Below are 21,150 nucleotides of genomic sequence, written 5' to 3' on the forward strand. Positions count from 1 at the left end.
AGAAGGCCAGAGACAGTGAGGAGATACGAAACAGTGATGGATATGTGAAAATGAGAGAGATTGGTAAAAGAAAGGAAGTGGAGGTAGAGGTTACAAAAATCTTTACCTCCTGTGATGAAATGTCCATCATGGTTCTGGAGAACCAAGGCAATGCTAGGCCTATGACAGACTCCCAGACTCCATTGAAGGGCAAAGGAAAGCAACAACATAGCCTTCCATACAAGAGAACGGAAGGACTTCAAGAGGAGATCAATTCAAAGGGTGAAATGCTTGAGGGTGGAAGACAAGTCAACTTCCCTGGGTGTCAGGCACAGAAACACAGAAGTCCGGGTGTGTTGGGTGATGTTGCAGGCTTCAGGAGAAAGGAGAAAAGAGTCCACAAGGAGAAAGACAGAGAGGAGAAGGACAGAGTGGGCCAGACATGGCGAGACCAGGGGGGAAATGACAGGGAGCAATGGAATGGAGAGACAGAGAGGGGTGGAGTTGGTAGGAGTAGAAGAGCTAGACAGAGAGGAAACCAGTTGCTGCTTTTTTCTAGGCAAAAGCACACTAACTGGAATGACTCTCATCCATCAGAGAGCAGCTGTGACTGGAGGAGCAGGGAGAAAGAGGTGCCTGAGAAACATGTTGAGAGTAGGATGGATAGGCAGAGAGGTGAGAGGCCTCTGAAGAGGGAGAAGAGCTAAAGGAAAGAAATACATTGATGTGTGTTAAATAAATACTATTTCAGATATCAGAAATTCGATTATAGAAGTTATTGGTAAATCCAGGCACATGATTCAGACAAAATGAAATCTATTAATATTATTCATCACTAAGACAAAGTATGTTATTTTTCCCTTTCTGCAAAGGGTTTGTGGGCGGGAAAACTATTTGATTAATATCCCTCTATTCGCGCTTCAATATCCGGCAAAGTTGAACGGTGACGGTCATTTCCACCTCCGACAGTTTCCGTGTGGGCACAATCAAGACAACCGCTGTAAACAAACTTTCAGTAACGGTTTAATTCCAGAAGAAATACATTTAATCAAAAAGATATGCATATCAAAACAGGTGAGTTTTGGGTACCGGTAGCTATTAGCACATTACTTTGTGACTTTCTAGTTTGCCAACGTTAGTAAAACGTTCTGAAATGAACACTCCCGGTACGGTGTGTTGGAGCCGGGGTGTTATGAAACTTATCTAACGTAATGCTAGCTAGCTAGCCAGGAAATTGTTTATTGTTCTAATGCATACTTGAAGACTAACGTTATGGCCGTATTATAGTACCTCCTGCTTAGTTATAAGTTACTATTTTAAATAAATTACGTTTCAGGTTAGCTGACGTTGGCTACTGTTAACGTTCCATACACGTTGCTTTTCTGTTTCTTAGCAGACTAGCTAGCTAGTTAGCAAGTGGTTGGTTGGCAAGGCAGTTCGATAAGGTTATAACGTTAGTTACCTTGCTTTTTGCTCATGACATACAACTTGCATAACATGGTTGTAAAGTCATTTAAGTGTCATTATAAAATTTGCCACTGGATTTTTTTTTTCTGGATTCAGCTTAATCGGTAGCTAGCTAGGCCAAACGTGGCGTGCATTCTAGCTCTGCGTAGCTATGTGGCTAGCTAACGTTAGCTAGCCAGTTAACCTAAGCCCCAACAAAACCTAACAAGTTAAGATGGGTACTCTGATAGTTAGTTAGTTCATAATTTCACCAATAAACCACAACATAAATGTGTAGTTTAAACTGTTCCATTTTAAAAAATATATTTCTTAAATTACTAGGGGATTCTAACGATCTTCCTTTGCCTTATATCTAACTTTAGGTACATGGGAGGCCAACACAGTGTGCGAGTCTGACACCCTGTGTGATCCTGCTGGCCTTGTGTCCTCCACCAACCCAGAGGCTCACATTGGCAACCGCCGCCTATCACCTGGGTCTGGCAACTGTGGTGGAGGAGGTGGAGGCTGCCCAACTGGGGTTGACCAGCAGCCCTGCCAAGCTTCACCCCAGGCCCTCGAGGGCAACCTGAACGGACCCGCCCATGTACATGCCTTCACTTACCGTAGAGACAGAGATCGTAGAGGCCAGCACAAAGGCCGTGGCCCTCGCAGAGAGGGGCCCAGGGGGGCAGGGCGTGTAGCAGATAGGCCCCCGAAGCAGAGCCAGAAGGAGAGGTGGGTGGAGGACAGCCTGTCTCTACTCAAGCACCCACCTGCTTTTCCAGTGCAGGACAGCCCTGCCAAGCTGCAGCCAACCATCAGCTATGCCTCGAAAGTGAAGTCAGGGGCAGTGGGTGGAGTGCTGGAGGAGGAGGGCCGCCCAGCCATCGGTGTCCTGCTGCAGAACCAGTGGGGACTTAGTTTCATCAGTGAGGTCCTCCAAGCCACAGAGGGTTCAGTTCCCTCTCCCGCCCCCATAGCAGCACCTCAGCTCACATTTGGAGGTGAAACCGCGAACCCAACACAAGAGAGGCATCACACAGTCCAGGCCAGTGGTGAAATCCCAGTTCCTGTCACTACCTCAATCTCCATTGACCAGTACAGAGAAGAGGAAGCAAAGATCAATGGGAAGCTGCTTCTCACCTGTCACCATCTAAAGGAGGCTCTGCACTATCACACAATAGGTAAGGGCTGATGTGGTTAAGACTTCAATAATACATTAATGTATTCTAAATGTTATTTTTCTGTGGCATCTGTCATAAAGTTGTATGGATCATATTATGAATCCTAACTATACCTTGTTCATTTTTAGAATGGAATGTCACCTGCAACAAACAGAAAGAAGGTGAGATGTTCATCAGGAAGGTCCATTATTAGAATTTGGACCGGATTCTCCATTCTCCACGCTGGGCATTAGAATCTCTGAAGCAGGGCTCATAATTTTAAAGGATTTTAAGATGTTTTCAGACCTCTAAAGTAGTCTAATGTCAAGAGAAAATCACATCCTACAACATCAGTGGTGTAAATTCAGTTTAGCTATATGCCTCCACCCCAAATTAATAGAAAATGCAGTCACCCAATAAAACCAGGAAATGAGACGGTGCTCATCTTTTCCATTCATTTGGAGTTGTGGCGTATAGCTGGATACACACAACCACTGTCGTGGGACATGGTTTCATCTTGACATTACTTTCGAGGTTGGGGAAAAAACGGACAAACGTTACTTAAATGAAATGGTCTCTTTAATGGTTCGATTTGTTAAACGTTGATATATTTTATTATCCCACCATAAAATGTAAAAACACCCAATAATACAAGACGGTTTAAATACAGATGGAACGATGAGACTGATATATAAATGTGAAGGATCCACTTGGACTATTGACTCATTTGTTCCAATTTGAAACAACGGGCTGTGGTCTCTTGGTTTAGTTATAAAAATCTTTGGTTTAAACGCGTAGAAGAATAAGTGCAGTGAAGAACAATCTCTGTCTTTGCGAGGGCACAGTCATTGAATTTCACATTGTCTCAATTCCAACTGATTCCCAGTTGCTCTTCGGGGGGGGGGGTCATATTTTTTAAATCAATTGCCATCTCCATTTTTCTTAATGTTTATTTTTTAAGGAAGTTGTCTTGGCATCACTGGATGAATTTGGATGTTTCTCTGTCGAGACCTTCAGGTGAGGCTTGATATGATTTTAAGGAATCCCACCAGCGGAGTGTCGTCCGCATATTTAAAGAAGGCTGGGCCAGAGGCTTGGCAATTGTACGCAACCTTACAGGGCTCCTTTGTTAACCTTTCTAGATGAAGAGATGGCAGGGTTAAATCTCACCTGACTACAGTTTACCAGCTTCTCAATAAGTGGATGGTGTTGAAAGCGCTACTGAACACAATTTTCACTAGGCTAGTGACAATTGTTTGTGGTTATTCAGCATGACCAGTAGGCAAATTGTATTGGATCTGGGGGAGATCCTACTAGTGACATAATTTAAACTTGCTGTATCTTGTCTGCAAAAACATTTGTATCATGCACCCTAATGGTTCTAAAGAAGGATACAACTTGAGATTTTTTTTTAATTTTTTTAATCTAGTGTGTTTCCCTTTTCAGAAGTCCTTGCTGCAGCCCCCAAGGGCTAGATTGTATGAGAGGTTTGACAATGCTGCCTGTCACTAAATGCTGTCTTATTTTCTGTTTCAGATCCCAATAAGGTAGTTTGGTATAAGAACTCCCTGGACCAGCCAGCCTAGTGACGCATAGACCTGTCTGCCACAACACACACCCCCACACACACCCCCACACGCACTCAGGTCGATGTCTTTACACAAAGCCACACTGAGACACTTTGGACTAACTCCTTGATGAGATCCACAACTAGGGACTTTTCTAACGCCTTCAAAGGCCTGCCTTAATGAATTGGACCTGGAGTTCCTATCGGCTCAAAATGATTCGTTTTAATGTCGTGTTGAGCTGGTCTTTTTTTAACAATCTTAAGAGCTGTCATTTTATTGTGAGGAACTGCAGTTTTATCAGACATTTTCTGTGTTGTCCTCTGTTGTAAGGGATCCGTCAAGCACTTTCTAATCTGTTGTGACCAATCCTTGGTACGCCTACCCTACCAGGTGTTTGTTTATTTTCACAAATTTGAAAATGTGTTATACCTGCTTCATTTGACCGTATTTTACACGGGACAGATGTGTAATCATGTCTCCAGTTTACAGGGGTGCAGACAGCACAATAAGAACGCACCCTTCCCCTGTCTGATCCTAATGCTGTTTTATTTTGTACCCTGATTGGGTGAATGTTACTCATGAATCCATATGATTACTCATGATCACACTAGCTCAGTTTTATGATTTGAAATATATAAAAAATACACTGGAGGATAAGTGAACAGTATTGCATAATAAAATTGAATGAACTTGACATGCCCCATGGTCTTACTGGTGATGCTCATACTTCATTGTTTTATCATTTTTACATATGATACATAAAACCCACAGCATTATTTGCTTTGTTAATACGGACAAGTTTAAAATGTATTTACCTTTTTTTAAAGTAAACTGAGGGCTTGACTATCCTTGTCACCGAAGTTCAGCACGATTGAAATGTAAATGTCGTTTCCAGTTTAGCCGACATGCAGTGTTTTACTGTGAATGCAGTGCTGCTAATGCAAGAACGTTGCCTTTCAATTTCTATGGCGCTGAACTACTGCGATACGGACTGAATAAAGCCCCAAAATAATTGATTGTGATCCTTGGATGACTTGATTGGATAAATGCTCAGTGGGCGGAGTTACAGGAGGGGGAGGGGAAATATTTTGGGTCTTGAGTTCCAAATTGACCTACCTTTCTGCCTGAACAGCTTTAAATATGTGGGGAAAAAGCATAGTGCCCTCACCTCTGCTGGTGCAATGCACTGGGCCAGGGACCATAAGATCACAGATTCTGATCCCCATCCTCGAAAAAGGTACATTTCAGCTTTCAGTGTAAAGCAAATTTGTATTTAATGTTAAGCCAATATTGCCACCTGTCAATGATTTTAGAAGGAATGATTTAAATGGTTTGATAATTCAGATGTTTACAGTTGTAAGAAATCTAGCTACATTACAACGCATCACTGACTATCTCCGGAGGTACTTGTCAAAAAATATATACTTGTACACTTGTCAAAAAATATGGGCGCAATCAGAATGTTGACACGATCAGGACACGTTAACACCAGGTATAAACGTGGCTATATTGTGGACTAGGGGCTGGATTAAATCCGTATCGCGGAAGATCTGCATTATATTGACATTTAAAGGCATAGTTCCCGCGTTCGCGGAGACTTCATTCACGGTAAACGCTGCATATGTTGGCTCAATCAGACATGACTTATTTTAATGCGGAGCTCCTGCGATACAGATTGAATCCAGCGCTAGAGAAAGACAAAAATATCAAAAGATAAAGGTGTTTTCTCCAAATACGGGAACATTGCCTTTACATTTCAATAGCGCAGATTTTCTGCAGTCCGGATTTAATCTAGGCCTAAAATACTAATGAGTGTGGCTAACAACTGTTGTGTTGAGGAGTTCAGAACAATAGAAGTGAGGCATAGAATATTTCTACATTCTTTCCCTCCATCATGACACAACACATACAATCCAGGTAAAGGGAAGGTGGGTGGGTGCAAGTTGCAGCCTGTTGGGTAGTGAGCTGTCAATCTCTCCAGGTCACCTCCACTTCATCTGTTCTGTACCTGCCAACAACAATGTTTCTCTTGTCACTGGATGACAGCACAATATGGTAGACCTGTTGTCAAAAAATATCCAGTTAACATCTCAATACACTTTCGTAAAATAGACAAGAACTTCCTGTAACATTTTAGCTAAAATTTGTTTGTAAAAGTAATCACTGTACAATAGAATGAAAGGGAATCATTGTACTGTACAATATAAATATGATAAATCATTGTACTGTACAATAGAATATAATGAAAGGGAATCGTTTGAGTTGCAGGTATAGTGGAATTACCTTTGAGTGATCCATGAGTCTGACAGCTCAGTTGTCTGACCGGATCGGAACATCTCCCAGCCAGCCTGTGCAATCATTGCTCCATTATCGATACAAAAGCTGTGACACAACGAAACAGAATATCACATTTTAATAATAGGATGCACAAAGTTAAAGTACATTGTGAAATTAGCATCAACATAAACCTGTTTACTTGTATTAGTTCATAAATAATAAAGGTAAGCATGGAATGTCTTAGATACACTTGTCAGATCCCTTGTATTGAAAACATAGTATGTAGAACCTTACCTCTCATCTGTAGCAAAGAGCTTTGCACCCCTCTCCTTGCACATGACTCCCATCATCTCCTGCAGACGCAGATTACCTACAGAGCAAAACCGTCATCAGCATTCCTGAAGGGTTGTGTTTGAGTTGTGCCTGTCCATAATGAGATCAGACAGATTTACATGATATTACATCTTATCTGTTTTAATGAATTACATTGGAAAGCCCACAACCCCCACAATGAAGTACAATTAACTTACAGCCAACGCCTCCAACGATGAGCACTTCCTGGGAGCTGCAGTGAGCCATGGCCCTCTCTGTGATCTCCACCAGCATGGAAAACAGGGTCTCCTACAGGACACACAAATAGTGAAGGATCATTACACAGTGGTGTGCTGTGACACCTCTCAGACTGTGAGTGATGCCACCATGTAGCTGCCATCATTCTGAAAGGGAAGGGTGTTGCCGTGTCGATGCAGGAAACAGGCTGACAACAATGCACTGGGGCAGTTTATTGCTTTTGTTCTGACCTGTAGGGAGAAGCACAGGTCTTCTGCTGTACACTGATTACATTTCAACATCTTCCCAGCTGCTTCCTGAAAGAAAAGGGACAAATATGAGCACATCAAACATGCCCCCCTTATTATAACCACAGTCCATCTAACAAATCACAAAAACCCTGTCTCTCCCCGACAATGCTATGCAACCCAATGCAATGCAACTCAATGCAGAACTTAATTCCCACTTAAAGGCTCTGCATCTTACCTCGATATAGGATAGAATCCCAGAGAATGACACGTCCATCCCCTTCACCGTGTATGGAAGCTCCACATACTGTGTACCTCTGACAAAACAAACACGAAATCAATAGTGTAAATATATACATATGAAAACATCTACTGGCCGACTGCAATTCCAAAGAAAACACATGTACTCACTTCTTGGCCATCTGCTCAATGTTGTACCCAGGGCTGGGATCATTGGAAATCTGAGTACAAACCATTTTGATTCATGAGAATGGTAAAACAATTTATACAAGGTATAGTCAGAGTCCACAATAAATCTTAAAGAGGAGAAAAAAAGGATGTTGCTATCTCGCTTTAAAAACAAGATGCATGAAAAGAGGAGCAAATTGAAAATGATATTCAGCAACTCTTGTAAGACGATGGAAGTGTACATGTTTCAGCATGTAGCCTTTATAGGAGCATTACTTAGTCAGGTTTGTTTCAGTTTAGTCCCCTGAAGAGCCATGCAGAACTCACCTTTATCACCCTGGCAAACCTGTCCAGGCAGTTGCCCACTGCAATGTCGATGGTCTCACCAAATATCCTGTAGCGCTGCTCAGAGTATGCAATCACCTTCATGAGGAAACATTGCATTAGAGCACAACTAAACCCAGAAACCTCAGTTGAGACAGGTATGAGTGCTAACTAAGGGGAAACCCTAAGAACTCTCAAGCTGTTGCGGGACATCCCAAGTCTGTCTTAGTATATATGTATGGGTGACTGACCTGTGTGTTACCCCCACTGACATAGAGCACAGTGGGGTTATTGGCTTGAGTGATGAGGCGGCCCATCTCAATGTGGCCAATACAGTGGTTGACACCCAGGAGAGGCTTCCCCCACAGCTGGGCCACTGTGCGTGCCACCAGAGCCACTGTCACCAAGGGGGCACCCATCCCTGGTCCTGGGGTAAATAATATAATGTTGGTGAAAACTGAATGGTACTACAGGTCAGGAAAGGCCATTTCAGCTTTATAGGAATCAGTGACATAGGAGTTCCTGACCCTTTGTGTATGCCACGCAATCAACGTCAGCAGGCTTCAGCCCTGCCTCCTCCAGCGCCTCCTTCAGAACTGTTAGGATGACACTGCGGTGATGTCTGGCTGTCTCACTAGGCAGGAACCCTGTGATGGAGAGTTAGTCTGTTACTGCAACTACACACATGAGCATTAGGACAAACGCAAGCCTTCAGTTGTCATTCGAGTCTACTTTGAATTCAACCAACTTGCCTTGACCAGGGGGTGTAATGTAGGTGCGTCTGGGGTTTGAGAGTACTTCTCCATCCCTCACAATGCCCACACCAATCTTGTTGGCACTACCCTCAAATCCAATCACTACAGTCATGACAGCTAGAGAGTTTGAGGGAGATGGAGAATTATAATGAATACATTTTTTTTTAAATAAAATAAAAACTTGAGCACATTGAAAGAATGTCATAGTTATTGGTCGTGTGCATCTGAAAAAAATATGTTCAGAGTGCGAGGACATTGCTACAAATACCAGAAACAGTTGCATACATCAGTTCCTACAAGAATAAACAGTGCAATGTCAACGACTAAAAAGTACAAGTGTTATTTTATTTATTCTTCAAAAGCAATAGGAAAAGTAGAACATAAACACTAGAATATAGATACCAAAAACAGTGTCATGTTTGGTTAAAACTATTAGAAGCATGATTAGTTAGCTAAACACTCGGGTTGCACACCAGGTGGCGATCTAGATCTACAATCAATTATTTAGTTCAAATGCCAAAAACGAAGGCACATTAATAGCCAATTTCACGTGTTTTAAATGAAAAACATTATAATTTCAGATGGGAAAGCAAAAAGTTGAATACGAACCTCCTGGTTGCTGAGTATTTCGGGTTTCAGACAGTACTCTAGGCAGTGAGGACCCATAACAAGAGGTCGTTTGATGATTTCCTTATAGAATTGTATCTTTCAATGTATTGTATTAACCAAAACAATTGGAAGCCAATTGTAGACATTTAATGTTTGACGTAAACAAATACATAACATGCATAAAAAGCGGTTACCTGGTGCGTTCACGGATTCAGGGGAAAATCACATCAGGCATAATATAGGGCAGCCTACACCACATGCGTGTGTGTGACCATGTTTCTCAAACCCCACTGCTTTGTTTTGGAGGAGTGACTGTGACACGTTTGAATCCTTTGTTGTGAAAACGCAAAGTAAGAATACTTTGGGTTCTCTCTAGTTCAATTCTTAATTTGCAAAGAAGTAGTAGTAGCAGCATTAGTTGCATTCATTTTCTGCCAGATTGCTCGTGCACATTTTGCCCATTTATTCAGACTCGATCTTCATTCGACATGGATTGAGCCATAGGCCGCACATAAAGTTATGTATATGTCCTAGCTAACTAGCTTATTATCAAAGATTTGCCTGTTTTTGCAGTAGTTACAGAATTGTTAAATGGATATGTGATACTGTAAACATCTTTATCACATATCTGGCGTACAAACTAGTAGCTATTGTGGCAGTAGCTGATGAGCTAAGCGTCGCTATTGTATTTGCTAAAGTGGCTGCTATAAATTAAGCTAATGACTAGATCATCTGTTTTTCTTTTCCCAGCGGCGACGCGTGTGTACTCGTGTGTGCGTGTTGTGTGTCTTCGGGGCGTGTGTGGGATAAGAACGAGTGAAAGTATGTCGAAAAGAGCGAAGAAAAATGAGCAGGAGGCTGGAGATGGTGACCATGACAACGGCACAGGTGAGACAATTGATGTGTCCTGTTTTTTGCGTATCTTACACTTACATTATGTCTGAAGCAGAACAGAATACAAATGGAAAAAAATACTGTTACACCAGTCTCATTACCCCTCCTGTTTTCTCTGTCACCTTACAGCTCCCGCTGCCAAGAAAGGAAAGAAGGTCAAGGAACCAGAGGCTCCCATTCTGTACAGTGACCCTCCTGATAAGATGAACAGCAAAGATGGTCGTGCTGCTAATATGAAGATCACCTCCTGGAATGTGGATGGGCTCAGAGCTTGGGTCAAGAAGAAGGGCCTTGATGTGAGTTTGGGAACCACAGAGTCCAAAGCTGCAATATGACTTGGCATTGAGCTATAAAACAAGCCCCTTACCAACAATGCTGTTCTAAAAGTATAAGGGTTAGGGTTAATAAATAAAAATAACAAGTAGTTAAAGAGCAGCAGTAAACAACAATAGCGAGACTATATACAGGGGTACTGGTACAGAGTCAATGTGCAGAGGCACCAGTTAGTTGAGCTATAGTGCATAGAATTGTTAACTACACGTGAAATAAGTCCACACACTAGTTATACAATGCATGAGATTTAAACGTTGAGTGCGTATGAACTTCTGTTAAATACTATTGTCTGGGTCATTAATCTGCACAGTGGCTGCACCTTTTAAACACTGATAAATGGCAGTGCAATGTGAAGGAGCTGACTGGTTATTTTCCCCCTCTTGCCCAGTGGGTGCGTGACGAGGCCCCAGATGTGCTGTGCCTGCAGGAGACGAAGTGCGCTGAGAAGTCCCTTCCTGATGAAATCACCTCCATGCCGGAGTTCCCCCACAAGTACTGGGCTGGCTCTGATGAGAAGGAAGGCTATAGCGGGGTAGCTATGCTGTGCAAGACTGAGCCCCTCAAAGTTACCTATGGCATAGGTGAGTGAATGGCTGATCCTGGTTACTCTAGTTGGCTGTGAGTGTCTTATCTTTACCCATTGACTGTTCTCTCCAGGTGTCCTAGTTAACCTGCCTATCCCTAATCTGTCTGCAGGTAAAGAGGAGCATGATAAGGAGGGCCGTGTTATCACTGCTGAGTTCCCCACCTTCTTCCTGGTCACCGCCTACGTGCCCAACTCTGGCCGAGGCCTGGTGCGCCTGGACTATCGCAAGACCTGGGACGTGGAGTTCAAGGCCTACCTGAGCGACCTGGACAAGCGCAAGCCCCTGGTGCTGTGTGGCGATCTGAACGTGGCCCACGAGGAGATCGACCTGAAGAACTCCAAAGGCAATAAAAAAAACGCAGGCTTCACAGCAGAGGAGCGTGAGGGCTTCAATCAGCTGCTGGCTGCAGGCTTCACCGACAGCTTCCGCGAGCTGTACCCCGAGCAGGCCAATGCGTACACCTTCTGGACCTACATGATGAACTCTCGCTCTAAGAACGTAGGCTGGCGTCTGGACTACTTTGTGCTGTCCTCTGCTCTACTGCCAGGCCTTTGTGATAGCAAGATCCGCAACCAAGCTATGGGCAGTGACCACTGCCCCATCACTCTGCACATGGTTGTGTAGATCAGTCTGGCCAAAGTGCTGGATCAATTGTTTCCCAGTTCAATAGTTTTGGCAGTGTGGCCATGCATTGTTTTCTCATGTTAAATGTGACCTGGGTGGTGGACCTCAGATGAAGTCATGGCATTCCCAACTACTGAAACTAATCTGTATACCGGTGTGCACACTCAACATGAGTGAAACATCAGAACCTGGAAACACGTTTCTACTGAAACTGGGATTCTCAAGAGTTTACGTAACCCTCAAATCTTAAATTGTATAAACTACCGTAGTCACAATTGTCCTGTCAGCCATTTGAAGTGACTATTCAACACTGCTTTACTTTCCCACCCACACAATGCACTCCTAAGTGACATCTGGTAACATACGGCATAATCCCTGCAAGTCCTCTGAGGCAGTGTTCTTTAAACATGTGAAACTGATGTTGGTGCTCAATAACTGCTAGTCTGTCATTGAAACATTGCTCCTTTGAAGGGAATGTGAGTCCTATTTTGTTAATTAATATTATATATAATGGTAATGAAGTCATTACCATTGAGTGAATATTGATAAATTAAATCATGGTACAGATTTATTAGCATGCAAACATTCAGACCCAGATTGATGGCCAGTATTAAGATTGTCAAATGGTTCAACCTCTAGAGCTGATATGAGACCAATGTCAGTGGTATCTCACCCCTTATTGCCAATGTCCGGAGCAAAGTTTCTAAGACATGCCTGTTTTGTATTAAAAAAAAATCCCAAACCATAGCTTGAGTTTATAGATGGTAAATATACCCATGCATCTAATAAAGTTTAGTTTTAAGTATGCTTGAGTTTCCTTTCTATTAGGTTAAGTTGAGGTTTTCATTACAAAAGACAGTAACAATTTTTGTATTGTTCATTGAAGTCTCTTCATTACTCATTTGAGCTACAACTCTATGAAAATACAATGTACTATACATATAAAATGCATTTTAGCAGACGGACACGAGGCACAATTCTTTTAGTACTTCTACATTGTGATAAACAACCAAAAACAACATTTTGTCCGGGATTAATTGCAGCCAGGGCTCTACAGATTAAATCCAGGCGAAAGTTGTGTCACGAGTGATTCAGCTCACAGAAGAGCTGTATGTGCCTTGATGAGTAACAATGACAGTAGTTCAGCTGAGGAAAGCTAGAAAGAATTCAAATGCATTTCATGAATCTATAGATTAGGAATTACCACTAATATACTGAACAAAAATATAAATGTGTAATCATGGTATGTTTCATACTCACAAAAAGCTTATTTCTCTCAATTTTCATGCACAAAAATGTTTGTCTGTGTTAGGGAGCATTTCTACCTTGCCAAAATAATACATCCACCTGACAGGTGTGACATATCAAGAAGCTGATTAAACAGCATGATCATTATTTAACTAGGCAAGTCAGTTAAGACCAAATTCTTATTTTACAATGATAGCCAAACTCCCCTAACCCAGAAGACGCTGGCCCAATTGTCCTCCACCTTATGGGACTCCCGATCACGGCCGGTTGTGATACAGCCTGGGATCGAATCAGGGTCTGTAGTGACGCCTCTAGCACTGATATGCAATGCCTTAGACCGCTGTGCCACTCGGGAGCCCAAGGATCTGATGGGAGATCACAGGTGCACCTTGTGCTGGGGACCATAAAAGGCCACTTTAAAATGTGCAGTTTTGTCACAACACAATGCCACAGATGAGGCGTCAAGTTTTGAGGGAACGTGCAATTGGTATGCTGACTGCAGGAATGCCCACCAGAGCTGTTGGCAGAGCTGTTGGCGGTCTCACAACCGCAGACCACGCCAGCCCAGGACCTTCACATCCAGCTTCTTCACCTGCGGGATCATTTGAGACCAGCCACACAGACAGCTGATGAAACGGAGGAGTATTTCTGTCTGTAATAAAGCCCTTTTGAGAGGATAAACTCATTCTGACTGGCTGGTTCTGGCTCCCCAGTGGGTGGTCCTAAGCCTTCCCAGGCCCACCCATGGCTGCACCCCTGCCCAGTCATGTGAAATCCATAGATTAGGGCCTAATGAATTTATTTCAATTGAATGATTTCCTTATATGAACTGTAACTCACTAAAATCTTTGAATTTGTTGCATATTGAATTTATATTATTATTCCGTATTTATATTTTAACACTCCTGGTTGTCTGCAGTCGACAGCTAACTCACCATGGCATTCTACCAAATCATTTGACTGAAATCTGGACAGAGACACAATCATGCCTCAGTAAATCTTGGTGGCATGAGTCTGCTGGTGCATCTTGAGGTGATATGACTGTTTGAATCCTTTGCCACACTCTGAACACAGGTAGGGTTTCTCTCCTGTGTGGGTTCTCAGGTGTCTCTTCAGACGGTTGGCGCTGAGAAAGCTCTTGTCACAATGGGTGCAGGAGTAAGGTCGTACCCCTGTGTGGTAGCGCAGGTGAATGGTCAGGTAGCAGGACTGGGTGAACTGCTTCCCGCAGTGGGAGCACTGGAACGGCTTGTGGCCCGTGTGGAAGCGCTCATGCTTTAGAAGCTCCGCATGGGAGAAAAACCCTTTGCCACAATCGGAGCACAGGAACGGTCTCTCCCCCGAGTGGGTTAGCTCGTGCCTGGTCAGTGTGGCCTTGTACACAAAGGTCTTGTCGCACTGCGAGCAGCTGAACACGTTCTCCCTGGTGTGGCAGCGTTCGTGTTTCTTCATGTTCCTCTCCCTCTTGAAGCTCTTCCCACAGAATGAGCACATGAAAGGCATTTCTTCGGAGTGGATCTTCATGTGACTTACCAGCCCTCCCTTGTAGAGGAAACCCTTTCCACACTGCTTGCACTGGTGTGGCCTCTCTTTTAGGTGGGTGCGCTGGTGTGCGGTCAGAGCAGCCTTGTAGGCAAAGTTCTTGCCACAGCTGCAGACATGCAACCTCTCCTCTTGGTGTGTGAGCAGGTGCCTGTTAAGGTACGTACTACTGCTGAATCCCAAGTCACACCGTGGGCATTTGTAAGAGAGCTCAGCCTCGGTGGCGTTCTCCGTGTGAGTCCGGAGGTGTCTGACCAGCGCAGACTTCCAGGAGAACCGCCGGTCGCATTCCGAACACCGATACACACCGTTCTCCATGTGGTTCTTCTTGTGCTCTGTGTACGCTGACAAGGACTTGAAGTTCTGCCCACAGATCAGACAGTCATGCTTGCGCCCATCCTTGTGTGTCTGTCCGTGCCTCTCCAGTGACTGCTTGAAGGAGAAGCGGCGTCCGCACTGAGGGCACACGTATGGCCGCTCGCCGGTGTGGACGCGCCGATGGTATTTCAGTAAGGACTGAAACTTGTAGCTGCTGTTACAGTCTGGGCAATCATAGTGTCCCGCTTGGCCTGTTTGGTGCGGAGCAGACGGAGCGTCTTCCTGCGCTTCCCCCGAGTGGTTCGTCTCAATGTGCTGCTGGACGGACGCCTCGCCTGAGTTGATGAATGGACACCACCCTGAAGGACCAACAAAGTATAAGTGAAAACCTGATGGATTCAATAAGGGCAGGATACAAACAATTGTTTAAGCAATGTATGTAGGTAACCACTCAACAGACCAAACAATTACACACTTATGCAAAACTAATAAGGTAATACAAGCACCTGTATCTCCTTCCTTTGTTGAGACCACTGGTGAGCCATAGGAGTGTTCCTCACTGTTGAAGATAAACAGGTAGAGGGCAATTCCACGGTAACAGAGTGACACAGACTCAGATTTTTCACTTTAAAATGTATGTCAAACAAACACCAATGATTGCGAAGTTAAACAAACCATACAACTATGCACAAGGACAACATTGAACAATTTCCACAGAGAATTGTACAAGGATACATTTACTTGAAAAACAGTAGTTTGGTAACAGAATGACAGTTTGTGCTGTCTGTTAATAAACTTAATTTTTTGTTTGACATACATTTTAAAGTAAAAACATCGGAGTCTCAGTGTCACTCTGTTACCGTGGAATTGCCCGCCTTGACCATTAATGCCATGAGATGACAGTTGAGTTACATCTTATTTTTCACTTAAAATACCAAACTTGTTATTTAACCTTAAAATGTCTGCATCGATCTACTTTACCTCTTAAAATGCAATGGTGTGAAACCCTGGGGGTTCCTCAAGCTTCCATCCGTCCTCTTTGGGGTGGCAACCTTTCCCTTGAGCTTCTCCAGGTTCACCATCTGCACCTTCAAGGTCGGTTTCGTTTTCCTACCACTGGTACGGACCTTGACAAGTGTTACAACCTTGTCCAGAAGTCCAGGCACCAACACTGCAGGCTCAGATGAAGTGGACTGACCCGCTCCTTCCTGTGGATTGTGACAGGATTTCCCTCCATCCTCCAACACCGGGTCTGTTTCAGGGGGTTCGATAGCCACCTCTCCTACAATCTCTTTAATCCCTATATCCTCTTTCTCAGACTTCAGGCTTTTTGTAAGTTCCTGCGTTTTGACCTCAGTGCCCTCTGTGTGAGCCTTCAGGTGTCTCACCATGGCCGACGCCCAGTTGAACTTCCTGTGGCACTGTGAGCACTGGTAAGCGCCTTGCTCCATATGGCTCTTCTTGTGCTCTGTGCGGGCTGACAAGGACTGAAAGGTCTCCCCACAGATTAAACAGTCGTAAACGCGCCCATCCTTATGTGTCTGTTTGTGCCTGTCCAGAGACTGCCTGAAGGAGAAACACCGTCCACACAGATGGCACACATACGGGCGCTCTCCTGTATGGATGACCTGATGGGCTATTAGTGCAGAGGCAAACTTGAAGCTCTTCTCACAGACAGAGCAGATGTGGGGCCCAGAGGATGTTTGGTGATGGGAGGATGCTGGGTCATTCTCAGCTTCTTCTAGATGTGAGTTGCTCTCCAAGTCCCCCTCTTCATGGTCCTCCATCACTTTCTCCTCTTCCTCCACTTCTTCAGCGGGCGTTTCTTTAGGCTCTTCTTCCTTGTCCTCCATGGTCTGTCCTTCGTCATCGTTCCCATCCTCCACCTCCTCCTGACTCAAACCTAATTCAACCTCTTCATAATCAGTCAGAGTTACAATTTCCACCTCGAAGTCATCCACAAACTCCTCCAAGGGTTCTGACTGGTTGTCACAGGTGGTCTGCTCAGTGCTGATCATGGTTCTACTGTGTGGCGGGATGGAGAGAGAGGACAGGATGAAGTCGCCCATGGCGCAGGGGGGTACTGTTCAAAGAGAGGATGCTACAATTAAAGTCAATCCATGTGGATGAATGCCATGTTCAGTTTTAAAACTGCACGGATACATTTGCTACGTGTCACCCACCATGTTGCTCCAAATGTCCAAGACGTTTATGGTGCTGGAGAAGACTCTTCAGATCTGCTGGATGAGATATAACATGGGCACAATCATCCAAGACTGAGGGGGCAGTACCGAGCCATGCCATTGTCTGGGGGATAGATCAAATAATAGATATGTACTGAATATTCCACTTCACATGGTTCCTTGCACAGTTTAATTAATCTGGTACAGCACAATGATTATTAAACAGTAGGTGTGAATAGAAGGTATTCTTTCCCTCACCTGTGCGAGGCCAGGGGTCGGTAACAGTTGAACCAATCTGGACAGGAACTCCCACAGTAGAGTCTGCAGCTCGATGTCATATTGTGGTCCATACTCCACTGGGAATATCTCCTGAGGGACACAGATGAGGAAGAAAACCCCTCCACATTATTTAATATACAGGTAAATGCAATGCAAAACACTTTACTTCATTGACCTGTAAATCCAATGCAAGAGGACATGTGTTCTGTGAAGTCTCACTGTGAAAAAATGCTCTCTCTCATCAGGGTCTTTAAGCAGGGTCTGGACCAGCTCCAGAAAACGAGTCTCTGACGACTCCACCTCTGTGTCACTTACCTGTAGGATACATCAAATAAGGACACATTTGTCCAACATACAGTGTATCTATAGCAGTGCATTTCACTCCAGTCTACTCCTCCAGGAAGAAGGTATTCATTGACGATCAACTTACATCATTACTGAAGTGGGTAAGTGGTTGAATCATGTACAGCTGGGTTAAGATGACCTGAGGTTCTACAGGATGCTCACTGCGACACAACTCCAGAATGTGCTGCAATAACACATACCCCATGCACCGTTATTCATTAGTTATATAGTTATAGTACGTCAGACTGTTACCATGGTCACCCCATGGCTTTTCAGTCTGAAAAAGTCACCCTAAAAAATATGCAGTAGTCTCTACAAGCCAGAATGTTGAATAAAATGACATTTACACTCAATTTACCGGTTGTCCGTGCTGTTGTCCTTTTGGCAGTAGAAAATAAAGATAATATTTCCACGGTTTGTATTTTCTATCTCCTGACGCATTGCACATGATGCACAATATGCAAACAATAGCCGAACGTAACCAAACGTTGTCGACCGAAGCATGTCCACTTCGCAATCAGCTGGAAGCGCATGTGATATACTACAAATGAAAAGTTGTCATCGTTTGGTCACGCTTGGCCATTGTTTAGATATTGTGCACGTGTTTACGTCCCATGCATCAGTATTGAAAATGTATACGGAGAACTGAAAGTCGGGCTAATAACACCTCCCTGTGGATATTTTCTCACCGATGACCCCCGACATAAGGATAAAAATCAGCAGACAACAGGTAGTTTGTCTAAATGAAGTTTATTCAACATTCTGACTTGTAAAAGGACTGTTTTGAAATGATTGTGCCTACACGAAACTACATCTTCCACTCTCGGATTCTAAAAGGACTGTTTTGAAATGAGTGTGTCTACACGAAACTACATCTTCCACTCTCGGATTCTAAAAGGACTGTTTTGAAATGAGTGTGCCTACACGAAACTACATCTTCCACTCTCGGACTCTAAAAGGACTGTTTTGAAATGAGTGTGCCTACACGAAACTACATCTTCCACTCTCGGATTCTAAAAGGACTGTTTTGAAATGAGTGTGTCTACACGAAACTACATCTTCCACTCTCGGACTCTAAAAGGACTGTTTTGAAACGAGTGTGTCTACACGAAACTACATCTTCCACTCTCGGATTCTAAAAGGACTGTTTTGAAATGAGTGTGTCTACACGAAACTACATCTTCCACTCTCGGATTCTCAAAGGAATACATAAGGGCTCTATCTATGCCTCTACACTCACTCATTAGGGTTGTAACACTCACCCTTGCTCGCAATCCCAAAATAAGTTGGGCCCTGTGCCTATAGATCAGCAACTCAGGGACCATCTCTGTCACCAGGGAGACAAACTCTGCCAGCATTGCATAATTCATGGCATCTCGCTGTTGCACCACCTGCCATATGGACGCGGACATAAGCTGAATGGGTGGAACCAAGAGGCAGAGGGAGAGGAGAGGGAGACCTAAAACAGCATGGGAAAATGAATAATAAGGGTGCAATCAGAACGTCAAACGCATACACTGTATATACAAAAGTATGTGGACACCCCTTCAAATTAGTGGATTTGGGTATTTCAGCTAAACCAGTTGCTGACTGATGTATAAAATCTAGCACAAAGCCATGCAATCTTCATAGACAAACATTTTCAGTAGAATAGCCTTACTGAAGAGCTCAGTGACTTTCAACGTGGCACCGTCATAGGATGGCAACATTCCAACAAGTCAGTTCGTCAAATTTCTGCCCTGCTAGAGCTGCCCCAGTCAACTGTAAGTGTTGTTAATGTGAAGTGGAAACTCTAGGAGCAACAACAGCTCAGCTGCAAAGTGGTAGGCCACACAAGCTCACAGAACGAGACCGTTGAGTGCTGAAGCGCGTAGCTCATACAATTTGTCGGCCCTCGGTTGCAACACTCAATAGAGTTCCAAACTGCCTCTGGAAGCAATGTCAGCACAAGAGCTGTTTGTCGGGAGCTTCGTGAAATGGGTTTCCATGGCCGAGCAGCCACACACAAGCCTAAGGTGCAATGCCAAGCTTCAGCTGGAGTGGTGTAACGCTTGCCGCCATTGGACTCTGGAGCGTTCTCTGGAATGATGAATCACGCGTCACCATCTGGTAGTCCAACGACGAATCTGGGTTTGGCGGAGTCCAGGAGAACACTACCTGTCCGAATGCATAGTGCCAACTATAAAGTTTGGTGGAGGAGGAATAATGATCTGGGGTTGTTTTTCCATGCTAGACCCCTTAGTTCCAGTGAAGGGACATCTTAACACTACAGCATACAATGACATTCTAGACGATTCTGTCCTTTCAACTTTGTGGCAAAAATTTGGGGAAGGACCTTTCCTGTTTCAGCATGACAATGCCCCCGTGCACATAGCGAGATCCATAGAGAAATGGTTTGTCGAGATCGGTCTGTAAAGAACTTGACTAGCCTGCCCTGAGCCCTGACCTCAACGAACACCTCTGGGATGAATTGGAACGCCGACTGTGAGCCAGGCCTAATCACCCAACATCAGTGCCCAACCTCACTAATGCTCATGTGGCCGAATGGAAGCCAGTCCCCGCAGCAATTTTCCAACATCTAGTGGAAAGCCTTCACAGGATGTCTAGTGGAGGCTGTTGTTATAGCAGCAAAAGGGGGACCAACCCCATATTAATGCCCATGACTTTTCAATGTTCGAGGAGCAGGTGTCCACAAACTTTGTCATGTGTTGTACCTTCATTGGCTTGGAAAGAGTATTTCAAAAGAACATTGTAAACAATTTTAAAATCAATCTGCAACATAGCTAGTGCATTATCTGAAATGGTTAAATAACGTTTCACAACAGTCTTGTGTAATTGAATGTAGCTTATGCATCTTAATTATGGGTACTGGGGCATATTCAGTGGAGCAAATGTTCATAATTGTTGTAGAAATACGTGAGTACTGCTTGTGTCCTGTGGACTTCATTTGACTGCAAACAGGCTGTGAACATGGTGTCTTGCCGAACACACCCCAAATAACTCAAGTAGCAAATAGTAAATGCAGCGGCTGGCATATTTGCATGGTCATTTATTAGATACAGCCTACCTGCATTGTCCGCTGCCGAAAATTCAGAGTCCATTTTGTCGCGTGGGCTGACTGTTGTTACAAAAGTTAGATGGAGGATCCCGTTAGACGACGGGATTTAATGCATCGGTTCCTTCCTGAACGCTACAGATTGTAGCAAATAATGTTGTGAACACTACGTTTGCTTTGCCTACGAATGTTTTACTAATAGTAAACCAGTTAATAACATGCTTGTAGCCACGAACGACAAGCAATCCGGAAGTGATCCTGGAATTACTGCGCGTCACAAAGGACCTGTCATCGGAAACGCATCGGATAGTTCACCTAGGAATGATTTAACCGGCATCCAACAGATCTTCTGCACAAAGCTACCCAAAGTTTTCACGACATGGGCCTAACCTGTACCCCCCGCCCAATTGATTTCA

The 21,150-nt window shown here is 44.0% G+C and overlaps 4 protein-coding genes across 5 annotated transcripts; 2 read left to right on the top strand and 2 right to left on the bottom strand.

The window, feature by feature from the left end:
* The first annotated feature begins 909 nt into the window (after positions 1–909).
* LOC139392579 (uncharacterized) lies at positions 910–4,850 on the top strand. The gene is made up of 4 exons (XM_071140648.1): positions 910–1,053; positions 1,809–2,609; positions 2,738–2,770; positions 4,125–4,850. The coding sequence occupies exons 1-4, from the start codon at positions 1,038–1,040 to the stop codon at positions 4,172–4,174; spliced, it is 900 nt and encodes a 299-aa protein (XP_070996749.1). The 5' UTR covers positions 910–1,037; the 3' UTR covers positions 4,175–4,850.
* Positions 4,851–5,413: 563 nt separating this feature from the next.
* Positions 5,414–9,402, bottom strand: LOC139392578 (O-sialoglycoprotein endopeptidase). Of its 2 annotated transcripts, none has more exons than XM_071140647.1 (12): positions 9,327–9,402; positions 8,715–8,834; positions 8,490–8,609; positions 8,214–8,389; positions 7,966–8,061; positions 7,642–7,691; positions 7,469–7,547; positions 7,234–7,299; positions 6,964–7,054; positions 6,728–6,803; positions 6,440–6,538; positions 5,414–6,164 (listed from the first exon to the last, which is right to left on the bottom strand). In XM_071140647.1, exons 2-12 carry the CDS (start codon positions 8,827–8,829, stop codon positions 6,125–6,127), a joined length of 1,008 nt encoding a protein of 335 aa, XP_070996748.1. In that variant the 5' UTR covers positions 8,830–8,834; positions 9,327–9,402; the 3' UTR covers positions 5,414–6,124. The 2 variants fall into 2 exon arrangements, with proteins under 2 accessions (XP_070996748.1, XP_070996747.1); XM_071140646.1 differs by having other exon boundaries at positions 5,414–6,217; positions 9,327–9,373.
* A 185-nt stretch (positions 9,403–9,587) lies between these two features.
* LOC139392549 (APEX nuclease (multifunctional DNA repair enzyme) 1) lies at positions 9,588–12,569 on the top strand. The gene is made up of 5 exons (XM_071140597.1): positions 9,588–9,676; positions 10,077–10,214; positions 10,350–10,516; positions 10,942–11,134; positions 11,250–12,569. The coding sequence occupies exons 2-5, from the start codon at positions 10,151–10,153 to the stop codon at positions 11,762–11,764; spliced, it is 939 nt and encodes a 312-aa protein (XP_070996698.1). The 5' UTR covers positions 9,588–9,676; positions 10,077–10,150; the 3' UTR covers positions 11,765–12,569.
* On the bottom strand, positions 11,964–21,126 carry LOC139392546 (zinc finger protein 11-like). Its single transcript, XM_071140592.1, has 9 exons — positions 20,747–21,126; positions 18,942–19,138; positions 17,765–17,863; positions 17,554–17,649; positions 17,314–17,424; positions 17,056–17,179; positions 15,854–16,955; positions 15,379–15,431; positions 11,964–15,231 (listed from the first exon to the last, which is right to left on the bottom strand). The coding sequence occupies exons 1-9, from the start codon at positions 20,778–20,780 to the stop codon at positions 14,003–14,005; spliced, it is 3,045 nt and encodes a 1,014-aa protein (XP_070996693.1). The 5' UTR covers positions 20,781–21,126; the 3' UTR covers positions 11,964–14,002.
* Positions 21,127–21,150: the final 24 nt, after the last annotated feature.

This window comes from Oncorhynchus clarkii, chromosome 33 (assembly GCF_045791955.1).
Source record: "Oncorhynchus clarkii lewisi isolate Uvic-CL-2024 chromosome 33, UVic_Ocla_1.0, whole genome shotgun sequence".
Classification (NCBI taxonomy): Eukaryota; Metazoa; Chordata; class Actinopteri; order Salmoniformes; family Salmonidae; genus Oncorhynchus; species Oncorhynchus clarkii.

Excerpts from the sequence above, each read along its gene's own strand:
- LOC139392546 (XM_071140592.1), bottom strand. The coding sequence starts at position 20,780 with ATGGACTCTGAATTTTCGGCAGCGGACAATGCAG. Across the intron at positions 17,425-17,553 it reads AGAGAGAGCATTTTTTCACA|GAGATATTCCCAGTGGAGTA; the intron begins GTGAGACTTCAC and ends TGTGTCCCTCAG. Across the intron at positions 15,432-15,853 it reads ACACCATTGCATTTTAAGAG|TGAGGAACACTCCTATGGCT; the intron begins GTAAAGTAGATC and ends TATCTTCAACAG.
- LOC139392578 (XM_071140646.1), bottom strand. The coding sequence starts at position 8,829 with ATGACTGTAGTGATTGGATTTGAGGGTAGTGCCAACAAGATTGGTGTG. Across the intron at positions 7,300-7,468 it reads GGATTCTATCCTATATCGAG|GAAGCAGCTGGGAAGATGTT; the intron begins GTAAGATGCAGA and ends CTTTTCTTTCAG. Across the intron at positions 6,804-6,963 it reads CATCGTTGGAGGCGTTGGCT|GTAATCTGCGTCTGCAGGAG; the intron begins GTAAGTTAATTG and ends TTTGCTCTGTAG.
- LOC139392549 (XM_071140597.1), top strand. The coding sequence starts at position 10,151 with ATGTCGAAAAGAGCGAAGAAAAATGAGCAGGAGGCTGGAGATGGTGAC. Across the intron at positions 10,215-10,349 it reads TGACCATGACAACGGCACAG|CTCCCGCTGCCAAGAAAGGA; the intron begins GTGAGACAATTG and ends GTCACCTTACAG. Across the intron at positions 11,135-11,249 it reads CAAAGTTACCTATGGCATAG|GTAAAGAGGAGCATGATAAG; the intron begins GTGAGTGAATGG and ends ATCTGTCTGCAG.
- LOC139392579 (XM_071140648.1), top strand. Across the intron at positions 2,610-2,737 it reads TCTGCACTATCACACAATAG|AATGGAATGTCACCTGCAAC; the intron begins GTAAGGGCTGAT and ends GTTCATTTTTAG. Across the intron at positions 2,771-4,124 it reads CTGCAACAAACAGAAAGAAG|ATCCCAATAAGGTAGTTTGG; the intron begins GTGAGATGTTCA and ends TTTCTGTTTCAG.